General features: G+C 49.7%; 1 protein-coding gene across 10 annotated transcripts in view; it reads left to right on the top strand.

Annotated features, from left to right (window-relative positions):
• Positions 1 to 21,472, top strand: part of HDAC4 (histone deacetylase 4) — a 327,295-nt gene that overhangs the window by 141,860 nt on the left and 163,963 nt on the right. For all 10 annotated transcript variants that reach the window (XM_070269644.1, XM_023642723.2, XM_070269641.1 and 7 more), the window contains one exon: positions 12,215 to 12,286. In XM_070269644.1, coding sequence (XP_070125745.1) covers positions 12,274 to 12,286 — 13 coding nt within the window. In that variant the 5' untranslated portion in view covers positions 12,215 to 12,273. The remainder of the gene's footprint in view (positions 1 to 12,214; positions 12,287 to 21,472) is intronic.

Here is a 21,472-nt window from a genome sequence, read left to right as displayed (position 1 = left end):
GGTAACTGCGCAGACTTTCTCTAAACAGCCATTTTTGGTTTATTGTTATGAGTTAGTGACTCATTACTCATTAGCTGCTTATTAATATGTACCTATTTTCTGGCTTCCTGTCACTTAACCACAAACACCTTTCAGCTAAATTTTAATGCTCAGCATTGCGGAAAGTGTTCTGGGAGGATGCTCATCCATTAAGTGGTTTTAGTTGCTGACTCACATTTTCAGGAGACGATTTGGCCTGAGTCAGATTTGGCCTGACGTGGGACCACACATACGTCCCGTGTTCTGGCAGGACTGTGAGTTGGCGTCACTCAAGTGTGGGAGGAACATACTTTGTGCTCTGTTCTCGAGGAGGTGTTTTATTTACTCCCTCCATCAGTCTACATCTCCACTTAACAGATGAGGAGCCTGAGTCTGAGTTTAAGTAACGTGATTACTAGTGAACCTGTACATGGGTGGAAGCCAGCCTGTCTGACCCCAGGTACCAGGGGGCCGCGCGACCTCCAGGACACAGCCTCCTCCCTCGCAGGAGTCGCTCTGTCCAGGTGAGGGCTTGAATTCAGGTAGGAATTTTGTTCATTAGGCTGCTTGGCAGTTAAGAGGCATTAGTCCAGAAAATCAGACGCCTGCAGAAAAACCGCCCTGATGGAGACACTTAGAAAGTTTGCCTTCGGGTTTTCACAGACGCGCAGGTCGGTCTGAGCAGTGGGAGAAAGTGTGGTTATGCACCAGACATAGCAGAGCTAATTTCCAGTCTGCTGATAACTACCTTACTTTTTGTCCTTACTAACTTCATCCAAGGGAACCCATCCAGAAAACTTTTGTGTTAGTCATCGAGATACGTACGAATTTGCTGTGTGTTCTTTGCGGTGGCCCCGTGTCAATTCTGTTGGGTATTATTTCTTATACAGACTCTGAGAAATCTGCTCATCTTACTTCCGAGGTTATTTTCCCCTCCTCCGCCTCTAGGACTCTACAGACAGCTTGGGAATGACTCAGCCGGTTGCATCCTCCCCACAGGGCAGATGGACATCCTCTCCGGAGCAGAGACGGATCTGTTTTCAAAGGCAGGCTGGGACATTTTCTCCTGATTTTCTAAATCACTTATTAACGGTTGAGCTGGGCTGTGCTGCTCGGTGGGGAGCAGCTGAGAGCTGTCCATCTCGGTGTTGTCTCACTTAGGGAGCAAGGAGAAGGACCAGAACAGTCCCTGGAGAAGTGTCTGAAAGATTCCCTGAGAAGCTCCCTCCAGGAAACGTCCCCTCCAGCCAGAGAGAACGGAGTGCGGCTTCATCTGACCTTCCAGAATGCGGCTGCCCGGACTCCAGCAGCACCCACCCGCAAAGCTGTTCTCTTTGACTCGCTCCCTCGTGTCCCTGCTCTGTCACTCGCTCGGTCAGCGTTGTTCAGCTGTGTGCTCGGTCCAGGACTCTGTGGGGACAGGACAGGCCCCACTCTGCCCTCGGGGTGCTCATGGCTGTGCGCGGTCTGCATTATCCGTATTCCTCCTTGCACCTGGTGGTCAGGGCTCGCCGTAGTTCCTTCCTCCTGCCCAAAGCTCTCTGGTTTTGTGGATCGTATCTCAAACAGGTGTAGGTGAGGCAGCAGTTTTCCACTTTTGAATTTTCCCAAAGAAAACTCCTGAGTCCTGGGCTGTGACTCTTCCTTCCCTGTTTTCTTTTCTCTTAGCTTCAGCCATCCTGCTTGGTGTCCAGCGTCTGGGGCCAAGGCCATTTGCACGCTTGGGCCTGTTTGCCCTTTATGAATTCAGGTGTTGGAAAGTAAGCCTTGGTGGGGGTGCAAGAGAAGCAGGGCAGGGCCTGGGGGGTCCACCGGCCGGCGTCACGTAGACCCCGTGTCGGGGTGCAGAGCAGGCCAAGGCCCTGCCCACACGAGCTGAGTTCAGCTGGACTTAGGCAGGGCCCCGTGTCCTGTTCATCGTCACATCTCAGCTGCCCAGGACCTGTTTGCTGCGTGGAATGTTAACTGGGACCGTTTGCTTGCTTGCACAGCTAGGGCTGGTAATAACCTGAAGATTGTTACGACTATTAGTGAGACAACTAGTTAGACTGATGATCGAACAGATGTTAAGGAGGACAAGTGCTATGGAATAGGAAATGAGGGCTTGTCTTTATTCTTGGCATCGCTTGAAAAGTTTTATTATGAAAAATTTCACACACGTAGGAAAAAAGAGAGACATTAGTTCATATAGTGGTCCCCCTGTGCCCATCTCCAGCCGTCAAAATCCTGAGCTTTTGCACCATTCCCACTTCATTGGTCCCCCTTCCCTACCTTAATTCCTGGAGCATTTAAAACAAATTCCAGATGCCACAGCATTTTCCCATAAATACTTATTTGTGGTTCTAACGGATACATTTCCATTATCATACTCAACAAAGTGAATAAATAATTCCCAAATATCATCTTATACGCAAGCTCTGTTCAATTTTTACTGGTTGTCTTAAAAAATGTCTTTTGACAATTGTCTGTTCCAGTCAGGATGCAGACGTGACTGACTGACATGTCTGAGATCTCTAACCTGTAGCAGGTCACCCCATCCCCGTGAAGGAGCTGGGCCACTTGTCCTGGAGTTTTCCCGCCTGCACATCGTAGCCCCCTGGTCTCCCTTGAACATGTCCCTTTAAACTCATATTTCCTATAACTGGCAGCTAGAGCTAGTTTTGATTTTTAGAGGAAGACAAGAATACTCCATAGATTAGCCTTGACGTTTTAAAAGTCTGCCTGATTTTCCTGAAGGAAAAAATATTGCTTAGAAACAAGAATATATCTTCCGTTTTCATTTTCTGTAATAAATACACATAAACTGTGTGGGACGTGCCTCAGGAATTCACAGCACTTACCTCATTAAAGTTTAATTCATATTAATGGGCAGACACAAGCTTTATTACAGAACTTTGGTATTTTTCAATAATTTGCACGCTGAAGAAAAGAAACATTTAATGGATTGGGACTCTGGAGGCTGGCAGCAGAGCTCACCCAGGGAGGTGCCCGTTTGGTTGGCCTGAGTCTATGGAGCGTCAGGGCAGGTGCGGTGTGAGCTGGGCCCAGGGCACTGCTGGAGGTGGGCTGTGAGAGGGAGGGAGGACGAGGGATGGTGGGGGGGGGGGTGCCCAGAGGGATGGAGGGGCATTCAACAGAGGAGGCTGGGAGCAGAGCAGAGAGGAAGGAGATGGGATAGGAGGGGCAAGTTCTGCTTGCAGTGGGAGTTGGAGACCCCTCTGAGTCGTTCAGGTCAAGGGAAGGGGGAATTGAGTGTTTTGCTGACCTGATGAATCATTTCCATCTATGAGCTGACATTTCTGTGTACTGAGTTCCCTTTTATCATTTAAATGAATAAGGGGATCAAATTTCCAGTAAAACGGGTCCATAGGTCACTCAGGTTAGGGGCAGGAATTGTCGCTTCACGTTGACATCCTGGGAAGGCATGCTGGCTGCTGAATCCAGACAGACACGCCAGTAATTCCACCCTGACTTGCACGCTATGTGAGGGGGGCTGTGCATAATCGTGCACCCCACCAGGTCCTGCAGAAGATGGGGGAGTGTTCAGCGGGGGAGCCTCTGCCCGCAGTGCTTTCTCACAGACACCTGCTGTGTGCTGTTGGCCCGGAGGCTGTCTTCCTGAGACCAGGCCTGCAAGCAGACAGGCTTCCCTTCCATCTTCATTCAGGCCACAGACAGGCCTGAATGTCTTTCACTAGAAGAGAGAACCTTGTAATTATTTGTCCTTGTAAAGGCTAATCTGTTTTAAAAATCTTTTTTCCCTTGTTGAGTTTAATAACAACACACACACATACACATTCCTACTGCACGAATTCTGACTTTTCTCATTAAGTTAAAGTTTAAGGGTACCTGGGGCCTCTGCTGTTCCACATCAGCCCTCGGGCACTTATGCATTCAGTATCCCCAACACATCGGAGGGAGGCTGCCATCACCCTTCTAGAACCGCAGATGGTTCCAGATTTGAAATGACAGGAAGGGCGCGACGCCTCCTTCTCAGCTGAGGCCCCCCCATTCAGAACATAGTGTATCCACTGCGTCTGCTCCATCTCGAGGCCGCCTCCCTTGGCACAGTGCCCGGCCCCCAGTCCAGGAAATGGTGCCATCTCCCCCTCCAGAACCTCCTGCTTGTCACACACGTATGAGGGAGCAATAAGCGGATCCCAGCGGCAGCATGAAAGCCGGCACCAGACACTGGGGCTCACACATTTACTAGGGAGGAACTCATTTCCTTTGCAGACATTCTAGCAAGTTCCCTCTTAGATTAGAGTTCACAGAAGATTAGAGGAGAGGGGGAAGAGGAGGAAGGGGGAGGAATGCCATCATTCTTATGACTAGAAATGTGCTGACTACTCGCCAGGCCCTGGGTAGCCCTTGAGATGCAGGACCACCTCTCACACCCATCTTCCAAGCAGGCCTGTGGCTGGCCCTGCTTCAGAGAGCCTGAGAAATTCAGACTGAGGGCCAGGCTCACGGCTTGCGTGCAGGCAGAGCTGGCTTGAACCAGGCTGGTGACTTCAGAGCCTTCACACCCAGCTCTCCCCGAGCACCAGCAGCGGTTCTGGTACGGTTCTGGCCTGGCCCTGCCTGTCTGCACCTTGGCTCCTGCCCTCTCCTTTGGGACCCAGACCTAGGCTGCTCTCTGTCTCGGGTGTTCCACGCTGCCTCCCTGAGTGGGTCTGCTCATCTTGTAATAACTCCTGAGAAGTAAGGGAGGAGGAAAGCTCGTGTAATTTTTAAGTGTCTGATGGAAAGGATAAAGAGCAGCTTCATGGTGGAGAGACCTGAGGAACACACCTCAGCCAGGTGATCAAGGTCAACATCAACGGTGATGTGTCATCTTGGTGGTCTCTACCCTCAACATGATGTGATGAGAATGGCACTTCACCTCTGTGGTCTTTCTTCTGAAAACACGCAACCCCACTCCAATCACAAGAAGAATGTCAGACAGACCGCGATTGCGGGACATCTGACAAAATCCTGACCAATTCTCCTCAAAATGATCCAGGCCATCAAAAACAAGGAAAGTCTGAGGAACTATCACAGCCAAGAGGAGCCTCAGGAGGTGTGACACCTAGATGTCATGTGGATTCCTGGATGGGGTCCTGGGACAGCAAAAGGACATCAGGGAAAAACTGGGGAAACCTGAATGAAGTCTGGACTTGAGTTAATGATAACTCAGACGTACCATCCTAATGTAAGATGTCAATCGGAGGGGAGGCGGGGTGCAGAGTATGCAAGAACTCTCTGTATTATTTTTAATATTTCTGTAAATCCACAACTGTTCTAAAGTAAAAAGTTTGCATAAAAAAATAAGAATGGATACTAAGATTGGCTAGAATAAAGACTTTGAATTATTACTGCCGCCAACACCCGAGATTCCGTTACCGTGTGTCTGAGAACCAGCTCTGTTAAAATGATGACATATGTACACGGCTGTTACATAAAGCGGGTGACATGCAGCTCTGTCACCCCCAGTTCACTTTTTTCATCTACATTAAACAATCCCCACTAAACACATTTGAGAATATTATCTAAGTCTTTTATATTCATGACCACTGATGAAGTGTGAATTAAGACTGAAATGTGGGGATAGGTCTCCAACTCTTTGGAGTCAAAAGTAGAAAAGCTCCTTAGCTGGAATCCTAGCTGGCCTAGCTGGAATCCCTTAATATCTGTATGACTTTATTCTCTGCCTCAAAACTCACTGGACCTGACCAAGTCGGTTTATTGCAGGAATGAAAAGTTGGTTTGACGTGAGAAAAGAAATTTCACCATATTTCCAGATGGAAGGGGAAATTATTCATTAATATGAATTGATACAAGAAAACAATAAAATTTGGCATGCGTATATGACTTGAAAATAGTCTTGGTGGACTAGGAATAGAGGAGAACTTCCTTAACCTAATAAAATTATCTGTCATAAACCCACAGCAAGCCTGATACTTACTGGTGAAACATTGAAAACAGTCCCAGTAAGATCAGAAACAATACAAAGGTGTCCTCTATCCCAGTTTCTATTCAATAATACCATAGGTCCCAGCCAATAGAATAAGGCAAGAAAAAGAAAGAAAAGACCTGAGGCCTGGAGGGGAAGACACAAACTGTGATTATCGTAGGTGACAAGATTCTGCATGTAGAAAATTCAGAGTAACTTCAGATAAATGATTAGAATGAATATAAGTTTAGCAAGATGCTGGGATACAAAACCAATATATAAAAATTAATTGTATTTCTATATACCAGCAGACAGAAATCAAAATTTAAAATACCAATTATAATATTTTACTTAAAACATCAAATACCTAGGAATAGATCTAGATGTTCAAGAGCTCTACACTCAAGATTCTAAAACTTTTCTGAGACAGATGAAATGAAGTGACATTCTAAATTCATGGATTGGAAGACGTAATATTCTTAAGATTCTCTTCTCCCCAAATTCTAGATATAGTGCAGTCCCGGTCAGAGGTTTCTTTTTCTTTTTTTTTGGTGGAACTTGACAAGCTGATTCTAAAATTTGTGTCATGGAATAAAGGACTAATATTGCCCCAGATAATTCTGAAGAAAAAAGGGATTCTTGCCTTGCTGGATCTAAGAATTACTATAAAGTTGTGGTAGTTAGGACAGTGTGATTATTGGCACAGATATAAACAGATTGGCCAGTGGGACAGAGATCTGGCTTGTTGACAGAACTAATGTTGCTGATCAGTGATGAAAGTAAGACATCTTAATAATGGTGATGGGACATTTGGCTGTTCTCGTGGAAAAAGACAGAAAAACAAAAACCCCTGTCTCGTACCGTATACGAAAGTCAATATCAGAGAGAAATGTACACATAAAAGGGAAAACCACAAAACTTTCAGATGACAGTATGGTAAAATACCTTTGCAACCTCCAGGGAGGGAAGAATTTCTTAAATCTGACACAGAAAGTGTAAATAAGCTTTACAAGAAAGATTGATAAATGCGACCTTAAGGAAAGAGAAGGCATAGTCTCTGAGATGATGTCTGCAACATGTCATTGACAGAGGATTCCTGGTCAGAATTTTTAAAGAATTCCTCTGAAGCAGTAAGAAAAAGACAACCCAATTAACAAAAAAATGGACAAAAGACTTGAATTCAGAACAGCCAGTAACCATGTGAAAAGATGCTTGGTGTCATTTGTCATCCGAAAAGGGCAAATTTAACCTCAGTGAGATGCCCCTTCATCCCACTAGGGTAGGCTGGGTAGTGTGGGGGGTGGTTAGGAAACCATTTCCCAATTGTGGGAATCACACAGTTTCTCCCTTCCCCTCCCCTCCCCTCCCCTCCCCTTATCCTTCCTCCGCTCCTCCTCCCTTCTCTCCCCTCCCCTGCCCTCCCCATCTCTCATTAGGTAACCTGTGTGTGTGTTTTCATGTCCTATCTTTATTGGTCCAAGAACCGTCATTTCTTGTTGGCAGTAAAATGCAGATCCTCTTTAATTATGCGTTTCAGGGAAGGGCTTGAGCCTTTTCATTCAGTATCTGTAGTTTTTGTTTTGTTTTTTTTTTGTCCTATAGATTCTGTGGGAGTTGTCATAGAAATTGCCCAGTGTCTGCAATATGCGAGTACCCACTGGGTGACTGCATGGTCTGACCCCTGACCCTGGTCCGTGTTCTTTGGAATGGGCCGGGGCAGGCTGCTGCGTAGGTCTTCATTGTGGGGCCTCCCTGGGCCTGTGGCTCTCTACCTGCCTGATTTTCCAGCGAGTTCTGCAGAAGACCTTGTGGGCCTGAAAAGTGAAGGAGGGCATAAATTATAATGGTGATGTGCCTTCGTTTCTTTTTTTTCCCCTTTTCTTCTCTTTTTCCTGTTGTTGTCTCTTCTTTTCCTCCTTTCTTCCCTCTATCTTAATCGTGATTAGGGCACATTCCTGAGGCCAGGAGGAATTCGGCCTTTGTGATTTGAAGCCCTGGGTTGAATGGCACTGGTCTTGGTGAGTAACCTTTTGCCCCAGGTCCAGTTCAGGCTTGTGACTGGTCTCTGTGACACAGAACTGGGGCACTAACTGCATGGCCTTGGGCACAGCGCTCAGGCAGGGGAGAAGGCCGGGCAGGTTGGAAGGTTCCTGTGGCTCTGCAGACCATGATTCTAGTTAGCTACACCTCCTGCATATCACACAGGGTGGAATTCTGCAAGCCAGCTGTGTCCATCGGGAGGATACTGAATTACAGCGAACCATGACATTTAAGCTGGATCCTATAATACCGAAACTGACCGTGCTGTTCCTTTGCAAGCGTGATTCAGTCAGCTCCATTTGCGTGTGCGACTGTGTTCTGTGTGCACACTCGTGGTGAGTCACATGGTGGAGGAGACACGGAGGACACTCGTGCTCCCAGCTTCCCCTCTTCTGCATGTGGCGCTCATCTTCTACTCCCTGAGCTAATTCAAACACCATTTGAGGACATGAAGTACCATGGTCCCACCAGTGGGGTTCCACAGTGAGATCCTCAGGTGGAGATGGCTCAGGAAGGAAGCCTGCTTGCAGCTGGTGTTCAGTGTTCCATGGCGCGAGGGGAAGTGGTACTTTGACTCCCTTCTTCCCTGTCTCCTTGCATGTAAGTGTTTAGTTTCCTACCACTGCTTTCTCCCCAGTATTAGAAATTTCAACAAAGAGGCAGGTAAATGTGGAAATTACGCTCCTCATTACTCATTTCCTGTTAGCTCACTCTGGAATGTGGTGTCTCAAGTAATAGAATATCAAGAAGCAGTTGTGTGTAGTTTCACAGGTCAGAGTGTTGTCTTCTTGGGCACGGCCACATACTCCACGTATGTTTAGATACGGCTCTGGTCCCCGTGATGCAGAGCGACGATGCTGCTTCACTCCGTCGGCGTGGCCAACTTTCTTGTCTGTGTACTTTCACATCGGTGCTGCCCATCACCCGCACACACAGGGCCCCGCTGCAGGGGTCATGGGGAGTTGGCGCATCTTTTCTCGGTAATTAGATTTGAATCCTCAGAGGCTAGAGGAGGGCCCTGCATGCCTCTCTGCTCCCAGTGGCCCCAAGCCTGGGTCTTTGTCCTGTGATGTTGGGGTCCTCACCACATGCCCAGGGCTGTACATTCAAGACTTGAGGTCTGGGCACCCGAACCAGCTAACGCTAGGCCTCCGGAGCCAGTATTAGGAGATATGGATGCCTGTCTGGATACCCAGGAACCCATTCCTTTCTCTGTGCACCACCTCCCTGCATCTGGTCTGTGCTTGGTGACTGTGCCATTGCTTGCTTCTGCCCAGAGACACCTCCCAGGCACTGGGGCACTGCCCAGCTCTGTGGGGCCGGGCCTGCCCACTGCTGTTCCATCAGCACTCTTCTGTGAAAATACCTTGTAGTTTTTGGCTTCTGTAACCCTCTTTCCTAACAAGGAATGCGGCGTCTGCTTATGGTGTCTGGGTGAATGGTGATTTGCAGAGGAGCCAGGAGAGAGAACAGCACAGGGCTGCTGGTGATGTTTCCAGCTATCGAGGGCTCATGCTGCTTCCTGCTTTGCGCTGGAAATGTTGCGTGACAGGCCGATGTCCATGATGGCTCCTCTGCAGTACATATGTATTCAGAGACCCTCCTGCTGTTTTCAGACAGTTTCACATGGTGGCCCTTCTCTGGAGAGGCGAGGCGCTTAATATTAACCTAATGCAAGTCAGAGTGGTTTTCATTCCAGATCTTTCTAAGTCTGACATCATTCCACAAGGATGTGAAACTGTCAGGGTCAGGGTTTAAATTTACAGGGTGCCGTGCCAGCCAGCCCAGCAGTGTCCCTCTCACGGAACCGGGTGGGGCCTGTCAAGCTTTAGGCTTATATATGGAATCCATCATGCTCTTATCAAACGACCTTTTCTGGTGTGCCAGCTAGTTCATACATACGATTAATTTACTTCTGATGACTAACTGGGACTTAACCCCAGTCTAAGTGCCCAGAAATTTCGTGTGAGCTGACTCAGCTGAGCCATACATTGATTTAAAACACATGGGCCATACTTGTGAATACACTGATACCACATATCCGTAACTTACACTCTGAATTGATTGCACTGAGATTTGATGCATCTTCCTGCTTTAGCGTGGGTCAAAGTAGCATGTATTATGCACCATTTGTGCACATGGCTTTGGAGTAATTAGCCCTGCAGGGCTGGGGGCAGACGTAAGCAGCTCACTCCCAAACTGGAGAAAAGGTCACTGCGTGAGCTGGGATGCTGGCCCCGCCCCGGGGCTGCCTCTAACTGCCGTTGGAAGCTGGACTTGCCTCATTTGCAAAACGAGGACACTGCGCTGGCTTCAGGGTTCCTAAACTGTTTCTGCCTCTAGAGCTTTCACTCAGATGGAATCTGAAGGTGGACATTGAGGAGGTGACAGTGGAAGAGGGCAGTTCAGGGGACATGTATTGGCTAGTGGAAGCCACAAAGAACGCTCCAATCCCCACGGATCCCCAGATCCCAGTGACGAGCCACGGACAGGACCGCTTTCTGAGCACCGTGCTCCTGACGCCAGCCCAGGGTAGAGCGGCAGCTACATCAGGGTTTTCAAGAGCACCTTCTGGTGTTTCTGAAAGTGTTTACAATGGGATTAGAATTTTATAAAATATGGACATGCTTCTCTGAATTGTTTATAAAGGAAATAAGTTCCATGTGTTCATTTTCAGGAAGAAAGGTTTATAAGAACTTGCCACCCATGTCTCGAGGTCTCTTTCTGGGTGGCAGTGAAGGTGCTGCTGTGACACGGGTGGGGCTTGCTGTTCAGGGTCCAGGCGTCTTGGGAGGCCGTGTTCCTGAGCAAAACCATCGGTGCTGATGGTTGGGGTGATTGTTTGCTTTCCAGATAGAGCTCGGGCCTGTTGCTCCTCTCCTGACTCTGGGGCCTGGGCTGTCTCAGCCCCCAGTGCCTCACATCTTCTTAAAGCTGTTTAACGCCTTAAAGTTGCCAGCGTCGGGGAGAGCGTTGCTGGTGTGGGCGAGGGGACTCCAGGCACTGGTGTTTGGTCCTCTGGGCTGCCCTGGAGCACCGTTGCTGCGGGCGGCAGGCCTGGGCAGCTCCGTCTCTCTCCCCTGGGTGCGGTGAGCGTGGCTCACGCAGGCCTCCGTGGCAGGCACCTCAGAAGGCCTCATGTCTCCCTCCTTTCCTCGGGCAGGTTCAGATCTCAGAGCGCACTTTTTGATCTCTTCGGGGTTTCGGATTTTGCATGTCTCCAAAGACACTAGGGGCTGTGTAACACGAAATTTGAAGGCTGTGCAAGGTAATATCCATTTAGGGTAAAAAGCAAGCTTTTGTTACAAAGTCAGTGGACCTGATGTTATTTGTTTTTGTCATGATTTGAGAGTCTGGCTAAGGGAGCTGATGGCTGCTTTGTGACACTAGAGCTTTCCCCCTAAATCAGTAATGAGGATGACCGCCACGTCAGCATCAGTGAGGACGTGCCTGTTACTGCAGGCCGTGTTACACCGCTTGTCAGAAGCTAATTTTAAAAGAAAAGTGTGATTCCTGGAAGTTTCGCCAGTTTTCTTTCTCCGCTGCCTGAGAGAATGTGGAGGATCTGGGCAGTCTGCATGCAGCGCGCTCCAGGTGTAGGTGTGGCTGGGAGCCAGTTCCGGCTCTGCAGTCAGTCTGAGTACAAGCTAAAAGTGGACTCAAAAGACGTGATTCCTTCGCTTGTAAATACATGGCCAAGTATTTCCCTAAAAGCGTATTTGTGAGTCTTAGTCCGTTTCCTTGGCTGTCCTGCAAGCACGCCCCACAGCTGTTGGCACTGGGCTCCCGGGGCTGTGTTTCTGTTAGCACCTAGGCCTTGGGTCCGTATCTGGGAGGAGGCTGAGTGGCTCTTCTGCTTTTATTATCTTAATGTTTGTGGGCTGTGCAGAAAAGCTGACTTCTGATAAACACAAGTAGGTATAATGTGGTTGCTGAACTGAAGTAAACCAACGAGGCTGAGCCAGATGCCCTCAGCCCAGAAGTCTGTGTGGCCTATTTCAGTAGAGGACTGTTTTGGTTATTCTGTGCAAAGGGGCTTTCGTTTTCTGATTCAGCAAGTAAAAATAACCTGTGATGGAATTAAAACCGTTCTCCTTTAAAAGTAAGGACGCGTCCATTTCCATTGTTTGCAAGGAGTCGCTCCTTGAAGACTCTGAGTATGCAGTATTTTCACTGAAATGCGAGCAGCCTCTGAAGCCACATATTTTCTCTGTCCTCCAGATGGACTTTCTGGCCGAGACCAGCCAGTGGAGCTGCTGAACCCTGCCCGCGTGAACCACATGCCCAGCACAGGTAAGTCAGCGCGCCCAGCCCTGGTGAGGCCAGGCTCCCCTGAGGGGCGCTTTGAGGCTCCACTTCACTGGGGGAGTATGGAGAGAAAGGGGGTGTGTTATCAGATCCGTTGAAGTCGGGTGCTCTTTTCCTGGGGCATCTGTTTTGGAAATGAAATGGGCCTGGGCTTGATGCTATTTAAGTTTCGGAGAAACGCACATCCTTTCTGTCGTGAGCTCTAGAGTGTGTGTTCTTCCAGGAGTGCAAGTTGCTCATGGGAGGTAGAACCCCAGGCCCTGATCTGCGTGAGAGCCTGTGGGCAAGGGTGCTGAGCTGGACCAGAAGCTCCACACCGTGGTGTGGCCGGGCTGCTAGCCAGCTGTGGGACCCCGGGCAGGTCACGCTTTGTCCACGGGGCAGGCATTTCATTGGTGAAATGAGTCAATGAGATTGGCTTGTAAGCACCTTTACATTCCTTAATTAACAAAAAAGCATCCACTGTGATTATAAATCTCTCATTCTATCTGTAATATTTCCAAATATTATGCTTTAAGCAATGTCTTCCAAATCTGTGTGGCCGTGGAAACTTTTTTTTCCTTTTCTGTAAAACATCTCACCTCCTGCTTTCAACCCAGGATTTCAACCCAGAGTACTGTTCCGCACAGGCCACTGGGCCTTCTGAGAATAAAACGACGCTCCTGAAGGCCTGGGGTGTAAGGTAACTGTTGTCACTGCTCCACATGGATTCTTCAGCCGGCGTTTTGAGGGCAGCTCTGCTGGACCCTTGCCTTCTCCGGGCCCTGAGGCCTCCGTCTCTGTGGTTTTTGCTCTGCGGCACCTCCTGGACCCTAGCCTTCCTGTGGCCTGCTACACTCGCTCATTCTGTGGGCAGGGCTGGCCGGGACAGGGGGGTTCACCTACCCCAGCCTCCGCCCTGGCCCCGTCAAACCTCCCCACTGCCTCACCTTCCCCAACCCCTTCCAAAGAAGTGGGAGCTGGAAGCGAGTCTGGAGGTGTCAAAGAAGAGATTTCTTTCTTTGCATAGTGATTCTCTGAGGACTGCCAAGGATCGGTTCTGGCCTTTCCCCAAACACAATGGCCTGCTTGTTCCCTGCAGTGCTCCTAGAAGGCGCTCCGTGTCCCTGGGGCTGGGCCCTGGCCCCCCACGGGGATGCCCACAGTCTCCCTTCTCTCTCCTACCGTCACACTGCTTCTTCACCCTCCACTCCCACCCATCAAGAGGCGACTCTTTGCCCCAGGACACTGGGGCCCATGGAGGGGGCTTTAAAATAGTAGATGAAGATTCTCAATTTTTCCTTCTGGCCCATGTAAAGTACACAGTGCTGGTTTGCATTTTCTCTGGAGTTCATTTTGCCAGTGTTATTTTTTGCCTACACACTGAGTCCTTGTGTAGCTGGGCATTTTAAGACAATTTCCTGGTGCTCATCCAGGTGTAGGGTGGGGAGGGATGTTCAGAAAGCTTGATCGGCCGTGGAAAGGTGGGAAATGTGTGTCGTTTTCCAGTGAACCCTGGAGAGGTGGGCTTCACATTAGTTTTCTGGATTGGGAAGCTCACCCTGTTGAGACTTATGTGGACTCCTGGTTTAGCGTAAAGACAAACCATGGACTTCAGTTTTGGATGGAGGGGACCTGAAATCCTGGTGACCCACTGACTCTGTGACCTTTGGCAAGTTGCTCAATATCTCAGTTTTCTTTTCTCATTTCTCAGAAGGGGATAATAGTGCCTTCTCTGCAGGCGTCTTATAAAGATCAAATATATGTATGTGATTTTTAATAGTTCCTGAATAAATGTCTCTTAATGTCCCACTCACTAGTCCTAAAGACAGTATGTGACAATGACAGTTCAGGGTCGTAGGACAGTCCCTATGGTCTGTTACACCCCTTCTCTTCCTTTAGGGGAACGACCCAACTTGAGAGACGGCGCATGGGGCAGGGTGCCCTCGTGAAATTGAAGCTGGTTGTTTCACTCGCTCGTAACCAGATTCCCATTGGTCAGAGTCGAAGGATAATGCTGCGCCTACTGGTGTTTTAGCAATTTTTTTTTTCTTGCATCATTCGTGGTCAGGGTTTGCAGCATGATTCTAAACTAGTCTATAAGCAGCGTCCATGAGCAGCTGGCAGAGAAAGGAGGTGCACTCACACAGCAGTAGGCGTAAAACGCTGATCAGGAAGCCTGTGTGTTGAGACGTGCCTTAGAATCTGCTAAAGTGAAGGGTGTTCTTTAAAACTCCATTGATGGTCGTTCCAACCTGCTGTAAAATACATTCTACAAAGAAATATTGATCTCAGTCTATATAATAGTTTGCAAATTAATTTGAAAATTTCTTGAAAGCCGTGTTTTTGTGATAGGGGAGCAGGAACATTTTTCGGTGCATTTTTATGTTAATCTCAGTTTGCTGTTGCACACTTTCTAACAATTGAGTTTAATCTTAAGTACTCTTTTGACACTTGGCAGTGTGAAAACAAGCTGATATATATATAGATCTATAAAATTTGCGGCAATTTCTCCAACATTCACCATGGGAATTGTTCCCTGGAACACACACTTCTTTGAGGAGGAAAAGTGCCCCATGGCCTCCTCACCCTTGACCTCGTCTCATTTCTTGGCCGTTCCTGGTTGTGAATGGCACGATACGCAACACAATTTTTTTTTTTCTGATAACGGTACTTTTTAAATACAGTTAGTCCTTATAAAGTCTTGCTTCAAATGAAAAAGCACTAGTCTGACCTTTTATTCTTGTGCCATCTCGAATTGTGACTTTAGATAATTCATACAAGGATAATATCTCGTCAGAAAAGTCCATATCGTAGAAAGAAAAAGCCAAAAGGCCATTTATTTTGGACCCATTCTGAGTTCTTCTCCTGCCCTCTTCACTTCTTACACTAAACAAGCCTTTCCTTCTTTTCATATTTCTCTTTCTTTTCTTGTTTTTTTAAGGTTTATTTGTGAAGTTGTGGTACCGTAAAAGAGAACACACAACCATTTGCCTAGCACTCAGATATAACAGACATTCCTAGTGCGGTTCACTGTTAGCATCATATGTCTTCACTGTGTGAAGCAGGGGCATGCCATGAGGCCACACCCTTTTGCCCTTCCCGGGGGTTGGCATTTTCCTTCCCGGTGGGGCCTTGGGGCTCAGACACCATGGCTGGGAGGATGTGGCAGGGCTTGTGGACAGGTGTCCCACCAACTTAGCAAGCCACGTCCTCAGTTCAGAGTTAGGGGGCAAGAGAGAAGGTGAGAGATGGCCATCTGGGAGAGTGAGAGCTGTCCCACGTCACCCCCACCGGTGCCATGTGCTTGGATTATAGGGAACTTGAAAAGCATTGAAGTCATTCATTTCCACGTCATTGTAATTTTGTTAAAGGAGTAGACTTTTTTCCTGATTATCAAAGAATGTGTCTTTGTTATAGAAAAGACACGTTGTACTGAACGCATTGGGTGTTGGTTTCCAGAACTGGATGGTGAGCTCTCTCAGCACTGGACAGTGTAGACTGTCCTCAACTGAGTGAAGGGGTTGGAGGAGAATGCCCCAGTGTCCAAGAGCAAAGTGGAGGAAAACAGACCCTGAGTGAAACAGGATGCACGTACTCAGCCCTTACTGTTAACTCAGTGGCGGGCTGAGGGTTTCCGTCCATCATTGCATTTACTCATCCCAGCAACCCAGTGCCTTTGCTGCTGTTGGCACCTCCATCTTCTGCAGGAGGAAAGTGGGATTCTCAGAGGCACGGCCGCTCTCCCAGGTCACCCAGCATGTCAGTTATGGGGCAAGGACCCCTTTCTGCTCTTCACGTGTGCTATAAGGGAACAGCAGCCTCCGAGAATGTCATGAACCTCTGTGCCACCAGGAGACATGGCTGCTGATCCTCACGATGGGGTGCTGTGCTAGAGAGAAGCATCTTCCACAAGTTCCTCAGATACAAGATGCTGCTCCCTTGTCCTCGGGACATTTACCGCTATAAACATGTGCTTCTGTCAGAGCTAGGGAGATTTCTTTTCAAAGCTATGTAACAAAGGAGCAATTTTTAAAAGAAAGTTCTGGAATCTTGAAGAAACTACAGAAACTCTAGCGAACTTATCCAAACTAATAAAAAAAGTGAGGTTTGGCCTTAGCCATGGATTCCCAAATCTTAAAGGGTATTTGACCACCATGCTGTCAAAGGGGTTATTGAGTTTCTTGACACTCCTTGAATTTTGGATGAAGAGCTGTTTGAGGTTGGCTGGTGCCTGACGCTTATGTTGCCTCCCGGGCTTGTCTTGTTGTTATTGTTGTTTTGTTTGGTTTGCTGGGAGGAAATGTGAAGCCAAAACAAATAGGAGAACATATGTGACCTCAGGGAAAGCTTCCGGAAATCTCCCTTCATTGGCGCAGGAAGCCATTAATTGCCTTCATAAACGGATCTCCCGGTAACAAAGCCTTAGTTGTAGTATTTCTCATTTGATACTCCTTTGTGTGTTTTGAATGTAAAGCTGGGGCTTCCGGGTTTTGGAGGGAGTACAATAAAGGATTAGAGGCCACCTTTGGTGGTTCCTAAGGGTGCCTCCTGTGGAAGTACACAGGCGAGAGCTCTCTTTGGTTTCCTCCTTCTGGTGCCCATCTCAACTCTCTGAACTATCCTTGTTCTCCTCTGCCAGGTGGGCGGGGAGACGTCCTCAGTGATGAGCTCAGGCCTGGCCCACAGGCTGGGCTGCCCCCTGGCTGCTGCAGGGCGCGCGGGTGCATGGCGGGGCGGGCAGTGCGTGTCTGCCAGCCTGAGTCCCCGTGTGCACCAGCGAGATAGGTTGTCTGCTTTTCCTGTTCACTTGTTCGTTTTAATTTTTGGAGAAAAATTAAATATAGATCAAAAAGACATCAAAGTAAAATCCAGCAGTTTGAAAAACTTAAAAAAGATTCCCATAGTTTGTCTGCTTAGTTTAAACAAGTGTTGAGAATTTTTCCACTTCCTTCCATCCAGTTCACCTTCAGGCCTGTGTGAGTAGCTGTGACCTACAGGCCACATTTAGACGTCTGCAGCCCACATCACTTCCCAGCCTGAGGGTGATTACAGCTTTATCCGTGGAGGCCGTGCAGGTGTCATGTGCGTTTATGAGCTGTTTGGAAAAGCCTCAGAGTCGCTTAGGGAGAGGAGGTGAATTTACAGCCGAGAGTAGCTCTGGACCAGAAGGGCGCTGTCCTGCCCTCTCCTGCTGGGTCACCGCCTTCTTCACTGGGTGTGGTGCTGAAGAATCCTCAGATTCCTACTTTGCCTCCACGGTTGAAGATTTATTGCCACTCAGAATGTAAAAGGTGTTACTTTCCAAGCCCTGCCCATTGCAAACATCTTCTCCAGTCCTTCCTGGTCTCCAGCCCTCCTTCCTGTGAATCTGCAAGCAGCCCTGTTTTCTCTGCTCCTCCCCCACTCCTCGGCCCCTTCCCGTCAGATCTGTGAGCTCCCACTGCCTCTGTCTTGGAGTGTGGTGGTGCCAGGAGCAGCCTCCCGTGTGGCACAAAGGCTCAATGTCTTCCTGTCCCATTTCTTCTCTTCCTTGTTCCATTCAAGAGGGCCCCTTTCCTGCCCTCCCACTTTGGGCTTCGTATGAAAAGAAGTGAGCGCCCGATGAGGACTGGGCCCAGGTGAGCCAAAGCAAGCTGAGAGCCTGGCAGACCTGGGCGCAGTGAGTCTGCCTGCCTCTGACTGGCCATGTGGCCTCAATCAGCTGGCTTGTCCTCTGAGCCTGGGCTGCCTCTCTGGCGTCGCGTGGCTGCTCAGCCTGATAGAGCATCAGGTAGGGCATCAGGCAGGGCAGGCGTCTCAGGCACACTGTGTGGCGCACAGGAGGGGCTCCGTGATGCTCTTCACCCCTCTTCTGTTTCCCTGCGCTCCGACTTCCTGCTGCACTCAGGATCCCCAAAGTCTGGGATCTGCTGCTTCCTCTCTCTGACCACCTCCACTCTGCCAGCCCAGAAGCCCTTGTGATGGCGTCCTAGGCTGCTGTTGACAATGAAGCAAGACCAGCCAGGGCAGGAAAGCATAACAGCAAAAATGCTTTACATTACGCTGAGAAAGCCTCTGGTGAGGATTCGCGTCTGCCTGCTTTTCTTTTAACGCTGTATGTTATGGTTAGAGACACGTCTGCTTTTTCCTATATCGAGCACCCAAACCTGCTTCATGTTTAATGCTCACGTGTCTATCCTTACTGCTGAGCCTGGTGAATGGGCCCTGGCCACAGAGGGAGGGCTCGTGTGGCCGTGAATCAGCTGGCAAGTCCCGGCCTCCTAGCTGCCGGCTGTGAGGTGCACGTGTGGGCGTGACTCCTGTCCACAAGAACCTCAGGTGCTCGGACCGGACCTGAAGAGCTGGGCTGCGCTGACCCTCAGAAACCCAGGGCTGAGGCAGTGCTCACGTGCCCATCCATCCTTCCGCTGGGGGACCTGGAGCTTCAGGGAGAAGAGTGACCGAGGCTGCTGCTTCAGGACGGACCTGGGCGCGCAGCACTTCCCGTCAGAGCCTCTGCGAGTCCCTCTTGACTCCGATGAGTTCACCTCTGGGTGGGATTTACAAAATAGCACATCGCGTATTTCCCCCAAGCGCAGTTCTTTAGGGGATAAAGTTTTGGACTTTGTGCTTTTGTGCCTCAGAATGGTGTTTCCTGAGAAAAGACAAGCCCTGCTCTCTCGTTTGTGCTTTCTGTGACGTCAGCCAGCCCCTCTACCTCATCAGTCCCCACGTCACTCCCCGTCTTTGGCCTTCATCATTGGTTGTAAGGGCCTGGGCTGCCGCACTGGGAGCTGAGCTGGTGGGGAGCCTGCAGCCTGGCTTCTTGGTGTCTTAGAGCTGGGAGCCATTGGGAGGGCCTGGCTGTGCTGGCCACGTCGGGGCTTCCGCGAGCAGAGCGCTGTGCTGCTTATCTCCTCTGGGCTTTTTTTAGAGCTGCAGGCACACAGGCCCCGCTGTGGGACGTCTGGCTGTGCAGGAGGGCGAGGGGCTGGCTGGATCTGGAGAGAAGACAGAACAACTCCCCTTTGCTTTCCATCCCTCACTCCTTGGACCACTTCTTGATTTCTCTTTTTTTCTCTTTTCGTACTTTCTCTTTTCTTTTTCTTCTTTGAGTTCTCCTGTTTTTTCACTCAAACCTCACCAAACCAGGGGCCTCAGGGATGCAATTACGAATGCCAGGACACTCTGGAGAGAAGGATGTGGGCATTGAGGTTTGCGGGCTGCGTGTGGCAGGAGCCCCCTTTCATCTATGCTGGGGAGGAGGGTGTCAGATTCACGACTGGGTGTGAGCCCTGCTGGCAGCAGGCCGCCTCCCAGCATGGCACGGCACGCTACTCTCCTGGGGATGGAACCAGGGGGGGCGCAGAGGCGACCCTGGGGTGGCAGAGAGGGGGTGCCGTTTGCTGGGTGCCTTCTGCTCTCACCTGCAGCCCCCTGCGCCTCGTCTGGGGGAGGTGACCCGGCACAGGTCACCCGGTGAAGCAGGTGACATTTGCCCTCCGAGTGACAATGTGGTCCACCCTCTGGCTTGAGGACTCTACTGTGTGACTGTGGAGTCCACTGAGCCTGGGAACCAGTTTTCACTCGGAATCCTGGGGTGTGGTGCCCTTGCCTTCCAATGGTTGCCTTCTGTCATGATTGACGTCTGATGGCTTGTCCGCCCTTCTCTCTGGAGACAGCCCCGTCTGCCTGTTTCCTTCTTCCTGCGCAGTGGGCTCCCCCAAGCTCCTCTTGTCTGTCTGTCTGGGCTCTGCCTTCTGTGGTGACAGTCTTCTTGGCCTGTCTGGTGACCCTGCTGTCTACTCATCTTTAGGTGAGGGCACCCAGAGGCTGAGGGACCCTTAGGGGTGTGGGTGGTGCCAGCAGCTTGGGGCTCCCCTACCCTGCTCAGGCGTGTCTTCCAGGGTGCTGGTCAGCCCCACCAACCTCGTGGAGGGGTGTGGGCATCCTGCAGAAGGAGACCAGGTGGCTTGCAGCAGCACACCAGCTTCCCTGTACTCAGCCTCGTCCGTGTGCTGCCCTCTCCCTCCCCACCAAAGGAGTCTCTGGGCTTTGCCAGCTGTGCAGGCTACGGGAAAAGATCTGGGGACCCCTGTTCTCCTGGAGCAGATGTTCCATCTCCCGGGTTGAGGGTCCTGGTGCTGCCAGCTCTCAGCCCCAGAGGCTTGCGACTGAAACCAGACCCTGCTCCCCTTGGCCCTGGGTGTGAGTCAGGTTCTGGTATCTGATAAGGCAGGTACCCATTACTCACCTCTGTTCTCTCTGACTTCCAGAACTTTGTTCTCTCTGCTGTTTGCAGAGAGATTGATTTTTATTGATTTTTTTTTTTAATAATCCACATACTGTTTTAGTGGGATCTTGGGGACGCAGGAATAAATGATGGTGTTCAGTCTGCCATCTTAACCAGAAATGTCCCACCCATGCCTCCTCGGTGCACCCACGGCTGGCTGGCTGAGCCCAGTGCCCACCCCCCTGGCCGAGGCCCCGTTCTGCCCAGCACGTCCTCATTCCCCAGCTGTGTTCTTTGAATCTCCCAAGTGCTCGAGGGAGGAAGATAAAGGCCTTCCCTGTCCTGGGTGGGAATTGGTTTGTTTGGGTTATTTGTGTTTATCACACGCTGTTCCACTCCATTAAATTTTGTATTGTCGTTGTTGCATAGACCCACAGAGTTATATAAAGCTTACCGTGTGGCCTGAAGAAAGGCACAGAAACTAAGAAAGAAAACGTTGAGAGGTTACTTTACAGCATCGAGGGCCGTCGGGGCTGTCTGAGAGGTGTGTCAGCTGGCTGGTGCGCCTCGACCCGTCCGCACGTCCACACAGGCCCAGAGTAGGGGCGGTCAGCAGCTGGTGTTTCTCCATCTTACAGGAAGGATGTGTGGCCCTGGCAGCGGTGACCTAAAGACCTGTGTTGATACAGAAAACTGCCCCTTAATATCCTCATGGGATATTTGAAAGTGACTATTAGGTGGAAGAAAGGGTTTTTTTCCAACTCAGATTTGGTTTGGTTTGTGCATTGCAAGTGTCACTGAGGTCAGAGGTCATCTGGCAGCCCATTGATGTGCAGGACAGCGTTTTGCAGGTGAGGTGCTCTTTGTCTTTTCCTCTTTTGTTTCCAGCTTTGTGTCTATACTTCAGAGTCGCAGAGTGGGAGGGACGTGTTTCCTGAGTCTATGACTGCCTTAAACGGCAGGTGTTTGAAGGCACG

This window comes from Equus caballus, chromosome 6, assembly GCF_041296265.1.
Source record: "Equus caballus isolate H_3958 breed thoroughbred chromosome 6, TB-T2T, whole genome shotgun sequence".
Taxonomy (NCBI): domain Eukaryota; kingdom Metazoa; phylum Chordata; class Mammalia; order Perissodactyla; family Equidae; genus Equus; species Equus caballus.
The sequence above is the reverse complement of the archived record's forward strand: the minus strand, read 5'-3'. Positions and strand labels throughout refer to the sequence as shown.